Source organism: Ciona robusta, chromosome 10 (assembly GCF_009617815.1).
Source record: "Ciona robusta chromosome 10, ASM961781v2".
NCBI lineage: Eukaryota > Metazoa > Chordata > Ascidiacea > Phlebobranchia > Cionidae > Ciona > Ciona robusta.
This window is the reverse complement of record NC_143244.1, coordinates 7,021,940-7,043,880: the sequence shown is the minus strand read 5'-3', so window position 1 is coordinate 7,043,880 and position 21,941 is coordinate 7,021,940. Positions and strand designations below refer to the sequence as shown.

The 21,941-nt window shown below is 33.3% G+C and overlaps 1 protein-coding gene and 1 long non-coding RNA gene across 4 annotated transcripts; one reads left to right on the top strand and one right to left on the bottom strand.

Annotated features, from left to right (window-relative positions):
• Positions 1-426: 426 nt before the first annotated feature.
• LOC149730303 (plexin-A2-like) lies at positions 427-21,636 on the bottom strand. Of its 2 annotated transcripts, XM_089886932.1 has the most exons (39): positions 21,174-21,636; positions 19,242-20,164; positions 18,770-18,961; positions 18,302-18,421; positions 17,569-17,672; positions 17,075-17,207; positions 16,186-16,354; positions 15,622-15,730; positions 15,121-15,331; positions 14,632-14,739; positions 13,588-13,678; positions 12,550-12,719; positions 12,082-12,230; positions 11,610-11,718; positions 11,137-11,282; positions 10,680-10,847; positions 10,127-10,208; positions 9,319-9,400; positions 8,697-8,881; positions 8,180-8,356; positions 7,673-7,907; positions 7,410-7,549; positions 6,990-7,120; positions 6,711-6,770; positions 6,305-6,376; positions 6,092-6,161; positions 5,805-5,951; positions 5,240-5,405; positions 4,841-4,947; positions 4,607-4,658; positions 4,264-4,338; positions 3,785-3,837; positions 3,342-3,482; positions 2,765-2,922; positions 2,398-2,545; positions 2,007-2,071; positions 1,601-1,676; positions 1,234-1,308; positions 427-777 (listed from the first exon to the last, which is right to left on the bottom strand). In XM_089886932.1, the coding sequence occupies exons 1-39, from the start codon at positions 21,319-21,321 to the stop codon at positions 661-663; spliced, it is 5,664 nt and encodes a 1,887-aa protein (XP_089743058.1). In that variant the 5' UTR covers positions 21,322-21,636; the 3' UTR covers positions 427-660. The 2 variants fall into 2 exon arrangements, with proteins under 2 accessions (XP_089743058.1, XP_089743059.1); XM_089886933.1 differs by lacking the exon at positions 4,264-4,338 and having other exon boundaries at positions 21,174-21,624.
• Positions 776-15,898, top strand: LOC149730304 (uncharacterized). Of its 2 annotated transcripts, XR_016385876.1 has the most exons (6): positions 776-1,121; positions 1,619-1,727; positions 3,362-3,485; positions 5,360-5,500; positions 10,695-14,754; positions 15,124-15,898. It is a non-coding gene; the product is annotated as an uncharacterized LOC149730304 (long non-coding RNA). The 2 variants fall into 2 exon arrangements; XR_016385877.1 differs by lacking the exons at positions 776-1,121; positions 1,619-1,727 and adding an exon at positions 2,786-2,924.
• Positions 21,637-21,941: the final 305 nt, after the last annotated feature.

The following is a 21,941-nucleotide window of genomic DNA, read 5'->3' as shown; positions in this document are numbered from 1 at the left end:
TAATTGAATATTGGTTTCAAGAAGTAAATCTTTTGTTTTCTAGTTGGTCCCATTCTGTCTTTTTTGCCGCACGTTTTACTCACTTTGGTTTTGCTTTGCAATAAAACGAGTTTTGCATGGACTTATGCATGGAGTTTGGTTAGCGCGTATATTGAAGCAAATATACTGGCTAAGATAGGTAAATATTTTAAACATTTCGGCAATGCTTCTAATCCGTTTTTAATCGTTCGTCTTTGAGTCTGCATCAGTTGTGTTTAACTGATTCTGTGCGAAAATCAGTGGCGGCAATTCCGGTAGAATAGAATTGGGTTTTATAAATTATAGGTAGTATGTGTGTGCTCAAAGTATGCAGCAAACATATTTCAACAAATCAGGTGGTAAAAAAGCTACAATTATTTCGGTGCGCCACGTTTCATTGTAAAAGTCTTAAATAAAACGATTTTATTTAAATTGCGATTTCTTTGTTATGACAAAATACAAATAGGTCAAAATACAAAAACTTAGTCAAGAGTCAGGACAACAAAATGGTATTGTATTGCAAACCATTTCACAAGTAATATAGTGATTTATATAAATGTGTATTGTTCTATAGTCTTTTTGTATTGCAACAATCCAAGTTTTGTCGCTGTTGAGTTGTAAACTACCAACAACCACATTCTATTAAACAACTGTTGTGTTGCTATTTCTTTCCCCTCCCATTCTTCGAAATATTTCATCGAGTTTTGTTCCAACATCACGGACTACTTTATTATCACTCGTAGAAAGTGCTTCCATTACCTTGTGAGCGAGTTAACAATGATAATTAAAAGGAACATTTTTTAAATAGCAATTTTTTTAAAGTCGGGTTTATTCATATAACATAAGTTACATAACACAAAATTTATTTATCCATTTGATGTTTTATTAACTGTTGTTTTGTTGCTAATTTTTTCTCTTAGTTGTCCTAATCATTTTGACTTTATTACCGTATTCAAACAGAGATATTTTTAAAAGGTGTAAATTAATGACTATAGGAATTAGGAAACTTTTTTTCCTGTATGGCTGACAACTTGGATAGACCAATGGGTTAAAGAAATGACCAATAAGTGCCTATTCCAATGCATGTCTACAATGCCACACCTGTACGTCTGTGCCACACCAAGTATAATCTATTATGGAAATCAGTATAATGTTAAATGTTGCCAGATCAATGTGTACAGAACATTAATTTTGATTTTTAAATATTTTTTTCACCTGTTCTCTATATTTAACAAGATGCTCATATATTCCATTTAGTGCAACCATCTGATTGAACCGGGATGCATAACTCTGTAAAGCAAAATTCCCTAAATAAATGAATGAATATAACTTCTTAATTCTTGTTTGGCTGGTGAACGACAGTCGTTTTATTATAAGCATCCTGTTTCATTCATGCCCACTTAAAATAACATGTATATATATTTTGTAATGTATGTCTAAAAATTTGGACAACCAATTGTTGACCTTTGAGAAGTAGCATCACACCAGCAACTCTATTATAGAGGCAATCACTTTAATTACGAGAATATGTGTCCCAATAATTTTTAAAAAATGCCCCCATACTTAGTAGTTGTTCACTCACCGCTGATTGTTTTTGTAGAATTTGTGTAACTTCTTCTTGAGTAACAGTTGGAGTGTTGGAAATATTAATGAAAAATCTAAAAATTATCAAGTTAGAAAAACCTGTCATATCAAATACATTATTGAAGGTATGTTCTTTGAATAATTAATCTGATAAAGCTCTGGTAGTATATTTATGTACAACTCTAATTAAGACAATCTAAATGTGAAAAGTTATTATGCATATGAATTGCTAGATTAGCTTCATTAGGTTTATAAAAATATATATATATATATAGAATATGCTAAAGCACATAGGAAGTAGCTTACTCTTGTAATTCCATTATTTAAATTTACATTTTTTTAGTTTAAAAAGTTTAAATCTGTTTAAGAGTATAGTGGATGCATATACGTAAAACATAACTTACTCTTTAACCATGACTTTATAATTGTCTGCATCTTTTGCATAGAGAAGCTTATTAGATGGTGAGTCCTAATGAAAATAGTTAAACAATTTATACCTGGTAGGTCACATATTTTATTTACATTTTGAGTGTATGTGTTCTTAACAAGTATGGAAATTATTGCTTTAATGGCAATTGTTCCAAACCACCCATTTAACTATATACATGAACTCGTAATCAGGCTTAGGGTGTATAAAATATACCACCTGTATTATAACACCCTCCCATTCAGCAATAAATAGGTTGCATTCAATGTTGCCTTTGTATATGTTATTCTGCGTTTTTATTTTGTTTTTGTTCTTATATTTACATTATAAGATATCAATTATCTATACACAAATATCACATAACTTACGTGCCCAAGTTTGCGATTAGTGGTGGTACAAGCATCCATGAATGCCTGGGTGATGACATTCAAACAGCTGTCAACGATATCTGTCTTATTTAAATCGAACACAAACTCGGGGTTCTTGAGAACATTTACCCAATAACGCAGTAGAAGACTGGAAGAATAAGTTTATATGAAGATAAATCACATTTATATGATTTTGTCCAAAAACAGTTAATTAGTTTATGTGAACTGTCCTGTTAACACTTAAACAGAAATGGTAAACTTAATTTAGCTGTGATAAATTCTGTGAATCTTGCTTTTCAAATAAATTCTCTAGAACCTTCTATTAGATAAAGATACCAAGGATGTTAAAAACATATATAAAATTTGCCTGTTAGTTTTCCAAATATGTAAAACTTCTGGATCATTTATTTTGTGTCTCTCTGCCTCACGGTCTAGAAACTGAAAGAAGTATCTGACAGTTTTGGAAATTGGTTTTGGTCGTAAAATTGAATTGAAAACACCATCCACATATTCCTGTATTGTTGTCTGTGAGTTGAACATTTGTTTATTAAATTCACCAAATTTGGCATAAAAAAAGATGTGGTTTCATAAAAAGTGGGTGAGGAAGATGGGACATTTTTTCGTTCTATTTTCTCTTCCCATTTGGTAGTAAACAAAGAACGATCAAAGAATTATAAAAACGGTATCCTCACAACTTTCATAGACTGTTGTTAATTGTTTAAAACACTATAAGGATATTTGGATACTATATGCTAAAGGTTTCCCGTCTTTCTCCACCCTACTATATATACATACACTGTTACCAACAAGCATTTATATTATGAATATTTTGTTAGACATACTGTGTACCATAAGCTTACATTCTGTATATTACAATATATTTCATGTTGCTGCCAAGAATATATTATTTATATAATTAAACCAAATAGTTTGAATTTACTGACCTTAGCTTTCACCATCCTAGTCAGGAACATTTCCTGGAATGGTCTCTTCATCAAATTATCCAACATTTCGTCAGCTTTCTTGCCTGCATCACTTTGAACATCAGTATATCCATTTGATTGCTCTTCTTCGCTTGGATTAATCTGGTATTTAAATATTTTACTATCTTTGACATTAGAAATGATTGTGACTTTTTATTCTCACGTAGGAGGGCAATGACTGTTGTAATAACACAAGCTTTTTTTGGAAAAGAAATGTTTTTGTAATGTGTCGCTGGCACCTTAAGAGGCAACTCGGTTAGAGAAATGGCTGTTAAGCTTATTGTTCAAAGACACACACCCACAGTGGTAACAATGACCACTTATCAGCAGTTGTTGTTTGAAGATATTATGTTTGAAGAAATTGTTTGAAGATATTTTATCCTAGACAAAATTTAATACTTTACCAAATGATACATATGTTTCGGTGGTAGAAGTGGCGATGAAACATCCTGAGGAGCTGAAATAATATTTGGAAATGTATTATTTTTTCTTTTTATAACATTAAGTAACATGGTAGTTAACTTCCCTTAATATGATATAAGTTTGTAGCAACGAGCAAATGATATGAGCGTAAAATCACAACATAACTTTTTATTTATCTCTTTAAAAACGATAGCCAAGATCAATTTGTTTAAAAAATAAAAAGAAGGAAATCAACAGCAAATGACAGCTGTTAAAACTTGTTATGAATAAAAGGTGCAGGAAAAAGCATTGGTTTAATTGCATGGCTGTTGAACCCACCACCAATCATAATCAGAAACGGTTTTGAACAGAATCTTTTGATTGCATGTATGACAAAAAGTGAATATAATGCGCATGTTTCATCATAAGTGCCCTTTTAGCATATTTATCTCATTAGCTGCATTAATTCTGCCATACTAACGCCATGGTTTGTATATTTCTCCAATAAAACTGTAGTTACGATCAAGAAACCAATCAAAATCGCCGGTATCTTCAGCTAAGTTAACATTAAGTTTCATGGATTTAGGTACTCTTATTATTGTAGGAAAATATATGGCCTTTTTTACTTCTAGATGTTATAACTATATATAAATTTTTCACATCCTTGGTGTTGTTATGTCAAACCCTTATAGTTTGTGCAGACGGCAGACGAATATTTTGAATAAAATGGGGGCTCTTAGCCGAAATATATTGGAGTAAAAAAAGTATAAACCACATTATGCCTGCTATGAAATTAAAAAATATATATAAATGAGATGATATACCTTGATTTTCGACATCATGAGGCCTTAGTACAACAACAGCGTTGTCAGGAACCTGAGTTTAAATAAACATAAATTTTTACAATAAAAGTTAATATGTGTATCTAACATTAAGATAACTTTTGACTTCAACAATTGAATTGAAATTTTAATCTTAAGATTGTTTTTTCTATGATATGTTGATACAATATAGTTTACACATGAAGTATATCTCCCACATCAACGAGTGCAACTTACATTGTAATGTTTGAGAGTATTTATCTTAGTGTATTTCCCATCAACTACTGACATGCCATCTACATCAGATAAAGTAATGCCAGTTGATTCACTGCTGTTCATTAACGCTAAAAAATATTTAAACTCAGTTAGTTTGTTCAACATAATATATATTTTTATGTGTTAGTTTCAGGAAAATCTGTAACAGGTTTTAACAAGTCATTGGTGTCTATTAATCTAATAAAAAATTTTGGAAGTTAAAAATGATGTTATGTTATTAGTGTTATTTATCCTATGTATTATTAGTGATACTGGTTAGTTACTAAAAAAATGTTAATTCGTTTCATTATGCGAAGTGCACATTATATGTGGATATTGTTATTTTAATGTTTTTTTCCAAATTTTGTTTTTAAGTCTTACCAAAATCCAGGTCATCTGGTTTGGGGCATTCACTGTATGGTTTATCCTTGTATACAGCTTCAATGATCTTTGTCTTGGCTTGTTTAATGCTGTCGACATTCACAACTTTTACATCTACAGAAGTTGTAACCTTTCCCCCTTCTTCAACGATTGTTGCATGCAAGACCTGGGGAAATGGAACAGCTGATCAAAAGTATACAAATTTTAAACAACTACCGAAACAGTATTTAGGATGCTTGCAACATAACAAAAGGATACCAGGTAAGATGCTACCATTACTGAGAGTGTTTTTATTGGGAAGAGAGACTTAACAGTAATTGCTTCAACCTAGTCATATCTTATGAGTTTTCTAAATTGTGATCCATTTATTAGAAAAATGAAAAATATCTACCAAAAGTTACCACCCACTAAGTTATTGAGGGCACAAGGTGTATAAAATCAAAACATCTGTGTTATAACAACTGTCATTGTCTCCCCTTACAAGGATAAATAAGTTACATATATATAGCTTAAACTCGCAGAAGGTTTATAAAGAACGTCTCTATTATACCATAAACATATTTACCATAGTTTCATATTGAAGCTCAGTCCCCAACAATGTCATTTCATTCAAACTATTAAAGGCTTTTTTGGCTATGACATCACAAGGAGCACTACTGACCAAATAATGGACTGCCTTGGTCAGGAGAAATAAAGGTTTTCCCGCTTGTTCCTAAAAAAAATAAAAAAATGTTAAAAATTATCGAAAATTTGTTACTCATTACAAGTACTGATGGGTTTAAGTTGCCATATTAGTAAAACTGTAAAACTATGGAACCCATATATATATATCAGTATATTTGTGTTACTTACGTTAATACATTCATCATATAAATTGATTGACAACCAATGTGAAACCATCTTTTCCACAACTGATTCTGATCTGCATTTAAAAACGATAAATCAATTGTAAAGAATTTAAAAATCTTATAAATAAATTTATGGAAGATTATAAAATTTATTTATTGTCCTATGAGTTAATAGATTTAATGAATTCAGTGTTTTGGTAGTTTTACATCTAGGTACCTTCTAAGAAGTAGTTTTGGATTCCTTGATACATGCTTTTGTATTAAGCCAGTCAACAGTTCCAGCATTACCCTAGTAAGAAAAAAATATTTCAGCTTCTAATAAATAAAATGTCATTTTCTTTTATAAATTTAACTTCCACAATATTCGCTTTATTTTTTATAACACAACAATTTTGGTATTATTTGTTTGCAGATTGTTCTGTAATCTTAAATAACCAATGTTTTGTTCGTCATGCAAAGAGCCATTATCAGGGTATTGTGTTAATACCTTGTCAAGGACACATATACCCCCAATGCTAGCATCCTCAAGCCTAGAACACTACAGGCAGACGCGTTAACCATGTCGCTGGCAGTTTTATATTACTTCCCCTTATACCAAACTAGTATTAAAAGCAGTGTCTCACCTGGTATAATATGGAAGATCATCAAACAGACATATAGTTAACAATGAAGCCATGTTTCCTCTGTAAAAGTTGTGGACTATTAGTTTCAACACTATTTAAATTTAACTACTGTTTCAACAGGTAAGCTTTTTAACCAAAGCTCTTTTATTCTTAGCCTGTTATAATCACTGTTAATTATACCAGCTTCATTTCACAGTCAAACAGATACACTACAAACAACAAACTAACAGTTTCATAAACAACTGATATACATCCATACAACAAAATACTTTAACTTACTTTTCTTGAACGGTAAATTTTCTTTGCTCCTCCAATGTCCTGACAAGAACAAGAAGGACATCCTTGTTCTTGATCACTGACAACAAAGATTTGAGAGCATCTTGTTTCACAGTTCCTTGTCCTACCATTGCCTGCATATATGAACAACATTAGCATAACTATTTGTTTAATTCGAAAGTTTTCCTGTTACATAAAGTGAGTTTACATTTTTCTATCATTCAGAAGTATCCTCCCACAACGGTAATTACTCTAGCCCGGTGATCCCTTATAGATTGTTCAAATTGTTGGCTATACATAAAAAAGGAACAAAATGTGGGAAACAGAACACCTGTGTTAAAAGTTATGTTGCCCTGCCATACAAGGATAAATAATTTACGTTCAACAATTTATTTCATCCTTTATTTATAACCCTTTACCCACATTTTCATCCAAGACAGGATGTCCTGATCTTTGGTTGAACAATACTTGTGTGATATACTCCCATGGTGGGAGGTAGATTATCCGGTGTGATAAATTCTCATTTAGATTTGTCATATATCCTGCCTGTAGTTCGAAGTAAGCTGAAAAATAATTCAATATTTCTAAAGGCTAAAATGTTTTCATTTTCTTCTAGTTTTTTCATTTTCTGTTATTTTTTTATGTTTTTGTGGTTATGAAACATTAAACTAGTAATTGATGATCACCATTTCGAGCAGTTTCTCTAGTTCTGTTTTCCAGTTCATCTAATTTCCCAAGGATCACTCTTTTCTCTTTCGCACGTTTTTGAGCTCTTTTCCGCTGTCGTAGCATCAGTAGCAAGATGGTAAGCAGCAGAAGACATAGGATTGGAACCACCACAGCTATCACAATGTTAATCGTATTTGATTGCCGGCAATACACTGCCTGTACAGAAGGGAGTGACCAGTTTCCATAAGAAACCTGTGAAAAATATTGAATTCAGTTTTTAATAGTTTCCCCTTTAAAACCTGTTTCAGTTTTTACTAGTTCTCTGTTGAAACATGTATAAAATATTAGTTTTTCTTTCGTTTTGTTGCAGTTTCACTTTAAACTGTTTTAAAAACTACATATTTATTTAGTATCAGAAAACTTTAATCTTTACAACATGAAAAATTTGCAATTTGTTTCATAAATTGTTAAGCCAATGTCAAGGTATAAGCAATCATACATATGTATGATCAAGTTACATTCACCTGTATTGAAACTTTTTCCGACCTAATAGTATCAAGCTGTGATGAAACAGCTGAACAAACCAACGAGGTTGAGGTTACGTAAGCTACAGTACACGTCACTAATGTCCCACCATTCACTGTCACCAATCTTATCTTGTAATCGCTTGGTTTGGGGTTCATAGTTTTTAGGTTAACACCCTGGAAAGTTAGGATTTAGATAAAATAATCGATTGTCTATTTGAGTCAGTAGGGTATCTCTTTTTTATGTAAATTTGTACAATCTATTGGAGGCTTATTGGTGGCTGTTTAGTTAGAGCAAATGCGAATAAGTGTACTTAACTTGCAAGTACCATAACATACTTAATGTTCCTATAATGACAACCATTCTGTTACACAACATTACTAATTCTGTAACATACCACCCATTTTATTATCTTCTTATAGTCTGTCATATAAAGATAAACAAGTGTGTCTAAAATCTGAAAAGGTATTCCTGCAAAAGCAGAATGTTTTAAAATTAACACAAAATCACATTTACCGGGATAATGATAAATGTTGCTTGTTCAGAACTTGTAACGTTTGAAGTTTCCTGTATTGAGCCAGATACGTGTTTACATGGAAGCTCAGCAATTTGTGATATCGCTGGGTCAGCAACATATTTTATAGTTCCCTCCCAGACAATGTGAACATTGTTTAGCAGTACCTGACCCGGCTTCGAAGGTGCTGTAACAAAAGATGTGATAAAAATAGCCTAGAAGATTGTTGTGCAGTCACTTCTAGGTATGAGTGACCTTTTAATAAATGAATGGAATTTGTTTATCCTCGCGTGGAGTTGCCACGTATGTAACTTGAGGGTGAATAAAGATAAAAGAGAAATCAACAGTTGTTAAAACACGCTCGAATGGATAACTAGCGTGGGAAAGGAAAGAGTGTATGTTTTTTTGTGACTGACAAGTGACAATTTGGACAACCCATTAGTGATCACTGAATTGATGCAAATGTCAGTAACCGACTTGCCCAAAAAGCACATGCTCTCACAACGGCCGCAACGCCAAATATAAGACACAGGTGTACAAATGACTTAACAATTTTTTGAATAGTGTGCTAGAACCTGGCCAATATATTATGAAAAACAATTTTAAGTTTAAAAGCTTACTTACAATTAACATTTCTTTTTCTTCTTGCTGATTGGTCAGGTTCAATGATGCATGTTATTGTAGAGTTCCCACCAATAGCACAAGGCTGTTAATTCAATATTTGGTTAACTTTGTTATATTTTGATAAAATATATTTTTAAACTTTATATTAAAAAACAAACTATAGTTAAATAAAATATCAAAATGAGATGATAAATAAATATTTTTGCATCACTCTATATTTAACAGTACCAAGTTTTAAATATAAAACTAGTCCAAACTTATAATTACAATATAGTGATTGCTATAGTGTTAATAAATATGCGCCAATTTCTATGGTTTTACAGGAAATGTAATAAAAACCATATACCACTATCAATATTATTATTATTATATCAATATTATTATTATTATTTGACCGGCGCCGTGGCGTAGTGGTTAGCGCGCCTGCCTGTAACCATTAGGTAATGGGTTCAAGGCTCGTCGCTGCTACCATTGTGGGCGTATGTGTCCTTGGGCAAGACACTTAACGGCAATTGCTCCAACCCAGTGGCACTAATGGGTTGTCCAAATTATCAGCCATACATAAAAAAAAAATTAAAAAATCCAAAAAAAATAATCACCCACAAAGTAACATACATGGCAACTCGTAAGCTGGCACGAGGTGTTAAACCCGTGTGATAACGACTGTCGTTTTCCGGCCACGCGAGGATAAAGTAAGTTACATTACATTTATTACATTAAATAAAATATTTTGATGAAATTTTTGCGACAAATATAGTTTTTCTTTTTATTCAGTGACAGTATGCAATTTAAACTGAACCGAACTTACAGTTACTCCATTATCAATCTGTAGCTCCACTGTCCTAACACCAGCTAACCCACTCAAAGCCAAAGTGAGAGTCCCTTTGCCTCTGTATAGAGTGTGTAATACAGTTTAATAATGAGTTTAAAAAATAAAATAACTTTCCTGTTTGACGCCTAAAATTTCCAGTTTAAAAAAGTTTTCAACATTTATTTTAACTCATTTATCCTTTTGTGGCAGGACATAAATGACAGTTGTTATAACATAAGTGTTCTGTTTCATACGCCATGTACCCAGTTTAGAGGTTCTAGATATGTAACTTTGTGAATGATTGTTTATTTTTGCTATTTTTTTGGGCCACCTATTTAAACAAACAATAGATGACCACTCTGTTAAAGCAATCACCAAGAAGTCTCTTGCCCAAAACTACATGTTAGTTTTAGTAGTAATAATAGTGGTGGGCTTCAAGCCTAGTATCCTACAGTTACAAAACCTCCAAATAATGTGCTATAATTCTGGCCTAAAATTTATTTAAACTGACAACCTAAAATATATTTTCAAAAATTTCTAAAGTAATTACGTTTTGAATCCAAAGAATTCTGCCGGTTGGTTTGGTTCAACAGTTGGCGGGTAAACAAACTCAATTTGCTGGCTGAAATTTCTCACAAAACCGTCAACTATGAGTTGTAGAGTGAACTTCCCTGAACCCATAACACTTGGAAGTTTACATTTTAATAAGTTTCTTGTCCTGGTAAAGTTAAAATAATCAGTAAATTTGTAACTAAAACTTGAAAGCATAACTGTTTTATGTGTTTTAAATATTTTAAGTAAGCATTATTCTATTTTATAAATAATAAAACTATGCTTAAATCCTGTGTTTTAAAACAGCATTTTTCACCCGATTGCTCTTTAATATTTTTAACCTAAATAATTGAGTATTATCATCAACGAAACAAAAAAAATTATGTTATGTATTTATGCAATGTAAAATGGTAATTACTTCAGTAAAATACTTTTATAAAACAATATTTTTCTACCTGTTTGAGCAAGTAGTCATTTTGTTTTCACTTTGTGTGAACACACGAAGTTTTGCTTCATTACCAACATCGAGATTTGAACCCAGTATGTCAACATCAGTTAAGTTTAGCACTTGAAGGGGGTTGAAACTTTTAGCTGTAACGTTCTGCATAATAGGCATGTGTAAGTAAAGTGATTTTTGCTGTCTGAACCAGAAGGTTTAACACACCCACCATTGTAACATATGTGTCTATGAGGAAGACACACAATTATAATTGCTCAAACCAACTGGTCACTAATGGGTTGTCTAGTGGGTAGAGATAAAAACGGAAAAACAGTCGCACACAAAGATACATATTTCGGAAAACATAAGTAAACAAGGGCTAAAAACATAACTTCTAAAACTGCCTCGCCATTCAAGGATAAGAATGTTATATTACTATACACATTGCGAACTTTGTCAGAAATGTATACTTTATAATAGTTTGTATACCTTATATACAAACTGATCTGTAAATACTGCATCATTGATTGAATAGCTTGTGTTAATTATAACAGCTCCCACCATTTCTCCAATGCTTCTACCGGTGCGACAGTTAAACCTGTGAGCAAATAATTCAAAATTGACATAACATAATAAAACCTTATAAATAAAGTTATATATGCGGTCATTTGTAAGCGAGTATGAGGTGTATCAAACAGAACACCCATATTATACCACTCTTTGTCCACCACACGATAATAAATAAGTTACACTTATTTAGAATATAACCAAGAATCATAACTATTTTATTAATTTAATGCACAAGGTGTATAAAACAAAATACTCGTGTTATAACGACTGTCGTTTTCCAATCAAAGAATAAACTACTTGTTGCAAACATATCCGCATTTTTCAGACCCCAATGCAACCAAGAACCATGAATCTTTGATTAATTAAATGCCTGCTAGCCAATACAACTCACTGTAATGATGCTGTATAAGAGCTTTCAATCACAATGCATGGGATAGAACCAACCATTACACTTGTAATCTGTTCAACTCTGCTTGCCAAGTTGTTGCCACTAACAGTAAGAATGGTACCCCCTTCTAGTGGACCAGATAGTGGAGAAATCTAAACAGTTGTTTAATGTAAACAAATCATGTCTAATTGGTATTTATTTACCTAAAATGTAATAAAGTATATTCATAGATTTTCATAATATTGAATGTAAAGTAAACATGGGTAAATATGGTGACATTAAACATTTAGTTCTATATTTCTTAGAATTGCTTTAAAACGATTTTTGTTTATCCCTTTAAATATTAAATTAACGAAGAGAAAGAAATTACTAACCAAACAACAGTAGTTAAAACGTACAGTGTAAATAAACAAACTAATAGTAAATACAACATACATGTAAGCAGACATGCTAATAGTAAATGTAACATACACTGGTTATTTGTGGTGAACCACACTGATGAATGGTAGTAATTGGGCTGGTGGTGCAAGCGCTTGTGAGTTTGCATTTATTTTCACACCATGCACATTGAGTGTAGTTCTCATGGAAAGAAACACATTGGCCACAACTAATTGATTGAGCACTGCAGTTAAAACCTTGAACTGGAATATAAATGTAATGTGTGGTGTTAGTGGTATGATGCATGCGGTGACACAATTTCCTTTAGTAGGCTACTTATGTAATAGAAAGCACCCTAAGTTGCAACAATAATGTAATACTCAATAAATGAATGCCATTTATTTATTCTTATGTGGCGGAAAAACGACAAATAACACAGGTGTTCTATTTTAGATAGTTTTTTTTTATATTTTCAACCATACAAAAAGTTACCAAATAATCACTCACAAAGGTACATGCATAGTAACTCAGAAGCGGGAATGATTAAATGAAACAGAAAAACCCGTGTTATAACGACTGTGGCTCCCACCACACAAGGATAAATAAATAAAATTTATAAGGTATAAAAAACCCTTGCAGTGATATTTTGGGCAACATAAGTAAACATTGTTGGGTTTTTTTGTGAAATCCGATAGTAACTGTATTAATAAAATATTTAATCTCAAAAACTTGGTCAGACTAGATTTGTGACCGACATACATAACAATGACTCATTATTATCTCCTCGTCTTTTTTTTGCGGATATAGTATGACTCAATAAACATACAGAAAAAAGGTATAATCATGATCATTACGTTGAGGAAATGAATAAATGGCTGAAAAATGACAGTCGTTATAACAGGGGTGTTCTGTTTCATACACCTCGTGCCAGCTTGTAAGTTACCACATATGTAACTTTGTGGAAAATTATATTTTTTGGGAATTTTTTTTATGTAAGGCGGCCAATTTAGGCAACATATTAGTGACCACTTGGTTGGAGCAATTGCCGTTAATTGTCCTTCCCAAAGACACATACGCCCATGGTATCAACGAAATACATGACTTAAATTACTCAGATAGAGATGAGCTCACCTGAGTTTGCTGTTACTGAGGTTGAATCAATTACGTAATCTCCGGTTATAAGCGCAACTCGAATGGGGAATTCTTTTTTAGGACACTGAAACTGAAAAGAGATTTTGTGTATGTTAAACAACATTAATCCAGTTTATGTGTATGATATAAGTTAAATGTTGTAACAAATATGCTCAAATATGTTGTATGTAATTTTGTATTACACTTTAAACAGCTTGTATTAATGTATTGAGCAATGTTTTGGTTTCAAATGTCAACACGCACTGAAAACGTATTTCCCATTAACGGATGTTAAATGGTTATACACATATAAGAGTTAATGTTAAATGGTTCAGACATACAAGGACTTATAAGGATAATATTGTTTATAAAAATATCGTGCATTAAATATTTGTTTTCATTCATTGCACACTTTTGCAAACCATGCCAATGGTCCAGTGTGGTTTATGATTCATAGCATAATACTGCATGTGCATTGACTATTCAGGAAATGCCTAGCACACTTGAAGGTTTATTGAAACCTTGGCCTAATGCCGAACTGGTTAGGAACAAACAGAAACACTGCGTGTTTTGTACATGCCATGTTACCAGTGTGACATTCAGGAAATAGTTGAAATGATTACCTACTTGTACAGGATATTGATTACATTTGATAAAGTGTTTGTTTCTGTTCTCCACACATAAGTTAAAATGTCAAAACAACTCATCTCTTACAGCAAGTTGGCAAATTAAGTTTAAAACAACAAAAATATAGAAGGCCATAATAAGTGCATAGGTTAAAACTGTACAAGTATTAATGTCTTTACTTAAACTTTTTTTAGTTACACTTTAATTTGTTTCCATTAAATACAATTCAAAATAAATTAATTTTCTACTGTGTTGTGGGGTTTAGTACCATTGCCAAGGTTTTAAAAACTGTTGTTTTGTTACTAATTTGTTGTTAAAAAATCAGTTTAATCTTGGCTATCGTATTCGAAAAGAGAAACAGTCCTTTTATGTTGTATAAAATTCATGTCGTTTTATATTGCCATGCATTCCACTCACCTGTTGTGGACTGATAGAACAAGAAGCAATCATGGAGGAAATGTTTATGACGGCTGGAGATGTTTGAGTGCTTCCGCAAAAACGGAACTGACACCGGTAGCTCACACCCTACAATATATATAGGTATAACCATGTTACTATTTAAGTGTATTTTGGTTGAATAGCTTATGTAATAATAAGTTTTCTTTCGAAAATGTTTACCCGCTAAATCAAATATATAATTTTTTATTGCAAAGTGCTGCACTTTATTTTATATATATATATGTAACTTTTTAAACAATACTTTGATTTAGATTTTTAACTTGGTCACCCCATTGGGGACTACTAGATTGGAACAATTGCCATTAAGTGTCTTGCCCAAGGACCTATAACTTCCCACTGGTGACAATATTGAGACCATATCCTCTAGTCTATAAAAATAAGCACTCCAACCACTTGGCAAGCACCAGAACCAGGTTTAAAGATTAAATATCGAAGATATACAATTACCAGTTTCAGGTTGCTTGTTTCAAGTTGGAAATCTTGGAGTTGACCAACTGAAATGGGAACTGTTGGACTTGCAACAGATCGAACCAGAGAGCAGTTTGTTGAAGATGATATTTGTGATGCGGCAGAACCACATTGTTGGTGTGTACAAGAGTAAGGATTGTTGCACCACACACATCCCCACTTTTGTGGTGAGTTTACACAAGATCTGCACCTAGTTTTTTGAAGAACAGAAAAGTTCACGAAAATGTATCAGACAGTCTATAATATATAATGTGACCTAATGACACAGATGGTTTTGCAAGGTAGGGATTTTTATATTTTGTTTGTTTAGGGTTTTATGATAATACCATTGTTTTGTATCTCAGACAACAATGATGTTCTATTTGAAAGGAAAGTGTGCGTAACAGGAAACTTAACACAAAGCTATGGTCATATAACCATTTTACAGGATTATTGTGTCAAAACTTTATTCTTTATTCTAAAACCATAAAATATCCTTACATTGAATTTGGATTTAATTCTTTGATTCTTGAACAGTCGTAAATGCGAAAAATTGAAGATGTCACAATGTTCTCATTAAACATCAGTTGGAGAGTGACATTATAATGATCTGCGATATATACTGTTTAGTGAATTTTAAACCAAGGTGTGATTTTTGTAGGAAATGTAAACAGAAGTTGTTCACCCTTTGTATTTGCCAGAACTTTTATTTGTAACAAAACTTGAAAATGAATAGAAGTAGTTTATTTATCGTTGTGTGGCGAGTAAACGACAGGCTTTATAAAACGAGTGTTCTGTTTCATTATACAAGTAATAGCTTCATTTACATTTATTACTCCAGACAAAAACACTCAGATAATGGGTGTCATTGCCCATATACCTCTGCAATATGTGTCTTTGGGCAAGACACCTGGCATTTGCTCAAACCCAGTGGTCACTAATGGGTCACTAACAAAAAATCACCAACAAAGTAACATACATGGTAACCCGTAGGCTGGCACGAGGTGTATGAACCCAAACATTCATGTTGATACAGCAAGTTACATTCATATATAATCAGCTCACCATATCCTGTTGGAATGATTGCAGCAGAAGTTGCAGTCACAGTGCAACGGTTTCTAGCATCAAGATTGGAACTTGGGATTAAGCCAGTGTTGCCAGAAACACTGAACTTACAAATGTAAGGACTGCCCAAGTTTGATGGAAGAGGGTTACCACCAAAAGTCAAATTCATCTAAACACATAAACATTTTAATAACAATATTTATTTATATACTTGGCAATGATTAATAACAGTTAGTAGTAGTTAAATTTAATGAAATTGTTGATAAAGATTTGTTACAGAAATGAATTCCTTATTATATCAAATCACTAAATTTAAATTGTGAACACTTAAAATTGCTCTTTTAGTAATGTGCATATTATAATAGCAAGCTTAAGTATGATGTAATGCTTGGTAGCTACTACAGTGTAATATGTAATGTCTCTTACTTTCTTTACAGTTCATACCACTATAGTAATAAGTCATTTATCTGTCATTGCACAAGACAATTGATCGATTGTAGCTAAAATGCTCACGTTTTGTTACATCATAAGTCATGCTATGATAAACAGGAATATTATATAATGGTATTGTGTGTTGCAATATACATGTTTGGGTTAAATGGTCTGATTTTGAATAAATGAATGTTACTTATTTAACCTTACTTAGTAAGAAAACTATAGTTTTTATAACATGGTTGCTCTGTTTCATACACATCATGTCCAATTATGAGTAACTACATATGTAAATTTATAGGTGATAAATGTTTTTATTTTTTTTAGTGTATGACAGACAACTTGGACTACGCATAAGGGAACACTGGATTGGAGCAATTCTCATTAAGTGTACTGCTCAAAACACATACACCCGCAATGGCTAGTTTTATAACTTGATAAAACCACAACTTGTCACCTTGGTTACAGTACTGACAGAAATATCCGTAGGAGAAACCGACACAATAGTCGGGCAATGATTGACAGGTGAATCTGGCTCCACCCACCGACTGCTTGATTGGGAGTTTGAACAAGATTCCTTGTTTGTGCAACTGTGAAGAATATGAAGAGTGAGTTTTATGTGAACTTGTATAACATGTGGGGAATATGAAGTAATACCATGTGTGTAGAAGGGTGAGGGTGAGTTTTACTTGTATAAATAAACATGCAGGGAATACACAGAATCTAAATAAATATTAATGAACCATTACATTCATCATAAAAGTATAAAAAATTCTCTAAAAACAATCGCCCACATTGTAAAAGATATGCTAACTAGTAGGCTGGCACGAGGTGTAAGAAACAGAATACCCGTGTTATAACTACTGTTGTTGCCCCACCATGCAAGGATAAAGCAAGTTACATTCATTTATTCATTCATTTGGAAATGATAAAACATGTCACTTGATTTACCTGTTAGAAAGCACACACCACCCGCAGTAAGGGTCTCGAGATAATAAACAAGAACCACATGTTGAGTATTGACGATGACAGTCAGAATATCCAAATGTCAAAATCTGAATAATAAACAATGTAAAGTTAGACTAAACTGAAAAAAATGTTTGCAAAACATCAATATAGTTATTAATCCTTTTAGAACGTTTTGGTACAACATGTGTTGGACCTAATTTTGTTCGCTGCTAATTTGAGCCGCAAACAATGAGCCGCAAACAAAATTAAGTTGAAGTAGCACTTGGTGTATTCTGTTGTAATACAAGGGAATTATTCAACAATGGGAGTGCTGGATCAAGACCAGATTCACGAAACATATCACAGTTATAAGGTATTTTATTAGTAAAAGCATACGTTTATGACTTGTTCTGGACCAAGACCTTGTTTTGAAAGCAGTCCAGTCATACTGGCCACACAGGGAAGTTAAATTACTTACAAAAGTGGCCTGGGTGTTTAGGGTAATGAGCTAATGTCCTTAACCCCATGTCCTACACAAGAACCTCACTCACATAGAAAATATTATGAACTTCTGTGTTAATACAAAAGATACACATACAGATAGTTGTGCAGCTAGGGGGTTAGGGAAACCAAAAAATAATTATATAAATAAAAAAACATTTTATTTTATAATCCCCCCCTTATTTTTTTTTCTGGCTGTGCCACTGAATACAGAGATACAATACAAGCTACACACCTGGTTCTTTGTCATTCCAATTATTTGTTTGTTCGCATTATCAATGTTTATTTCAAGCACAGCATCATTAGATTGAGTTAGGATTGATTCGATCACTGGTGATGAATTGCCAAGTCTAACCTGTTGGCACGAATTAGACATAAGGGATGCAGCTGATTGCTTTTAAAGAGCAGATAGAAATAAAATTTTATGATTTACTAAATTAGGTAACTGGTAAATAAATAAATATATGTTATATATTAACCTTGCTTGGCGAGGCAATAACCCTCTTAAAACAGGATTCATGAATGTTTTTTTCCATACATCTCATGCCCGCTTGTGAGTCACCACATTTGTAACTTTGTGGGTTATTATTTTTTGCTTAATTTTTTTTTATAGCTAACAGTTTGAACAACTGATAAGAAACCACTGGGCACTCTTATTCACACAACCCCACCTAAAAAATTTCAAACAGTGGGCTGATGTTACCTTTTCAATTGTTCCTCTGTCTGTGCCAATGAATGCAACAGCGTGACCATTTACTTTTGTAGCAACAAATGAAATTGGATTTTCCATTTTACTAACTGGCCACGACATCTCCAACCTCATCTGCACGGCTTGTAGAGAACGGACAGGTGAGGAAATGAAGACAAAATCATCCTTAGGTACTTCACATGTTAACTGTTATAGATAGGTAGTTTTTAAGCAAAAACGTGGTGACCCAAAATTTAGGCAAATTAGAATGTATCTTTCATTACAAATTAAGTGTTATTTCTCAATTTCAGGTCAACCAGATGCTTAATAAGAGCCTTATAACCTTTCTGTCTTGTATGTTTGAGTGGTTATTAAATGTAGCAGGATACCAAGGCTACATTAGAAAAACTTAGGTTTATTGTTCATCCAATACATAACCTTTAAGTGTTATTTTAAATGGTAAAATAAGTTTACAAAATTATCTTACCCATGATGTTTGATGCGTGTAATTTCCACAATTTTTTACATCTTTGTCGAACAGTTCTGCATTACGTGTAGGTCCACTAAAACAATCCCTTCTTGCTCCTTCAATATGGCTGTTTAAAGTAGTGACTGATGTTGAACATATGATGTAACTGTTAGTTTGGTTCATTAGAACATACAGTGTCCCATTAGCATGAAATGCATGGATGGGTTCTGTATAACTAGATCCACTTCTTTCGCATCGAATTTCAGTCTCAGTGTATGATCTGTCTCCGTTCGGATTCGGGCCTGTAATAGACGCATGGCAGTATCGTGCCAACATGGTTTTGCTTGGGGTTCCACTTTGTCGCCATAATATATACGCGTACGTAGGGGTTGACCAGGCAAGGAGGAATGTCCGTGTCGGAGGAGCCATATCTTCCACATAAGGTTTGAACATTTCAGCTGTTAAAGTAGGATTTGCTGAGGACGGTACGCGGTATACAGTAATTGTGTTTTTTCCACCAGTATAAAGAATGTCTGTGGCATTGCTTGGAGCTGTTTCGTGAATGGCAGCGACAAATTTTGCAGCTTTATCACGTAAAGATGGTCGCATATTTGCACACTGAAGATTCCCAATCTCTTGCAATGTGGAGCTGTTAAGCATCTGACAGGCTTCATACAGTGTACCACATGTTAGGAAACTGTATCTGTATTTTAACATCAGGTGTACATAGTTATTCATGCACGAAAGCACTGTTGTTCCGCATGGGGACTGATCGCAAAACGGTGCAGCTGTACAATCTGTGCTGTCATTTCCAGGTCCAATTGCAACTTGCTTGTTTAGAGTCAAATTATGTGAAAATAGCTGAATTATTTGGTTGGTTCCCCCCACGTATAAATCGCCACCTGACAGCAAGCTTTGCTGAAATTCCAAGTTGGTTTGACCTGAAATAACCCCGAACTGATTATCCCAATTTATGTAGGCTATTGGTAAAAATCTAAACACTAAACTTTCATTGCAGGGGAAGTACCAGAGACGAAAGTACCAATCAAAATAATAACAAATTTTGGGAAAGATAAGATAAATAAACAATAAAAAAATACTACTTGTTGAATGAGTCTTCTTACAGTGGTCAGAACTGTTCTATTTATCGGTTAATAACACAAGAGTCCGCCATGATTAACTGATCCATTACATCATTTCCGGTTGTTTGAGGGAAACCGAAATGAACCAAATACTTAACAATCTATGACGTAATATTACGACTTGTTTTTTACAATAACGACTTTCAGTAGATTTTTAAAACCTTTTATAGTTTGAAATTTGAATAACCAGTTCTGCTTTTGTCTGGACAATACACTATATAATGTAGGTTATGCGTCATACACCAGCAACAACATTGTACAGCGGAACTACGCATTACGTCACGTTTTGTCTTCCATATTATACCTTGCCTATATATGTCACCAACGTAGGTAGTCTATGTATTCAACTGCACGCATTTAAGTTCATATATAAGTAGATTGGGGCAAAATGGGACCTTCTTTATTCTTCTTTCTTGTTCCATTTGGTAGTAAACAAAGAAAATTCAAAGAATTATAAAATCGTACCCTCACGTACCCCACTTTACCCCACCCTGCTATTCATAAACTCTATATTGATTCGTAAACCAAATATATAGTAGGGTGGGGGATGATGGGACACCTTTTCATTTTGTTTTCTCTTTCCATTTGGTAGTAAACAAAGAACATTCAAAGAATTATGAAACCGTATCCTTACAACTTCCACAGACCGTTGTTAGTTGTTTAAAACACGGTCAGGTTATTTGGGAATTATGTGTTAAAAGTGTCCCATCTTCCCCCACCCTACTATACTACTAAAGGGAACGAGAAAATAGAAATACGTGCCATCTTTTCCCACTCTGCTATAAATACACAACGAAAGACAACCTACCGTTTCCTTGTTGCGGACAAACCGAAAACCCGACGATCTGGCTTGAAAGATTACTTGCAGTTACTTGAAGTTCGGCATTCCTTATAAGGCAGTTGGTATTGCTGATTAAATTGACCAGCAAAACCGCAACGATCAAATGAGACCACATATTGTTTTAACGATTCCTATACTTCATTATATAATGCTTGTCTATACAACTTATCGAACCTATAACATTGTCGCAAAACTAAAACAAATGTACTTTATTTAAGAATTAAACATGCGCCTCTTCGCTATATACTGTCTATGTCATTATCTTTAAAAAAAGGAATCTCAGAATTACTATCTTATTTGCACTACACAGTTACCCTGCCTGCACAAACTGCACGTGCCGTCTAGCTTATACAAAGTCAACCACCACCAACGTTTTCCGGTTTCTAAAGAGTCAGAAAAACGCGATGCAGCTCTGCCCACTTTGAATCGTGTTCAGCATTAACCACCAATTTCCCTTTGCCATCAATTTGGTTGCATTCGCTAGGACTTGATCGTTCGTGTCGCTTATACTGCGCGTTTAGCTACAAGTTACCAGGAAATTCTAGTGAGCCCCGTTTTTCTGAATGGAAATTCGCAGTAACCAGTTCCATTATCCTATTGCGTAGTTGCAATCGTTAATAAAACCATTCAGTTTAAAAACGACAGAATTCTATATACAGACACTCAATAGTATATTTACACTATATCCTACACCCAATAACTAAACCCGTATAACGTTGTATTGGCTTGTAAACT

Coding starts and splice junctions, on each gene's coding strand:
- LOC149730303 (XM_089886932.1), bottom strand. CDS start 21,321: ATGTGGTCTCATTTGATCGTTGCGGTTTTGCTGGTCAATTTAATCAGC. Junction 8,357..8,696: donor CAACATTTATCATTATCCCG/GTAAATGTGATT, acceptor CTAACTTTCCAG/GGTGTTAACCTAAAAACTAT. Junction 5,406..5,804: donor AGCTTCAATATGAAACTATG/GTAAATATGTTT, acceptor CCATTTCCCCAG/GTCTTGCATGCAACAATCGT.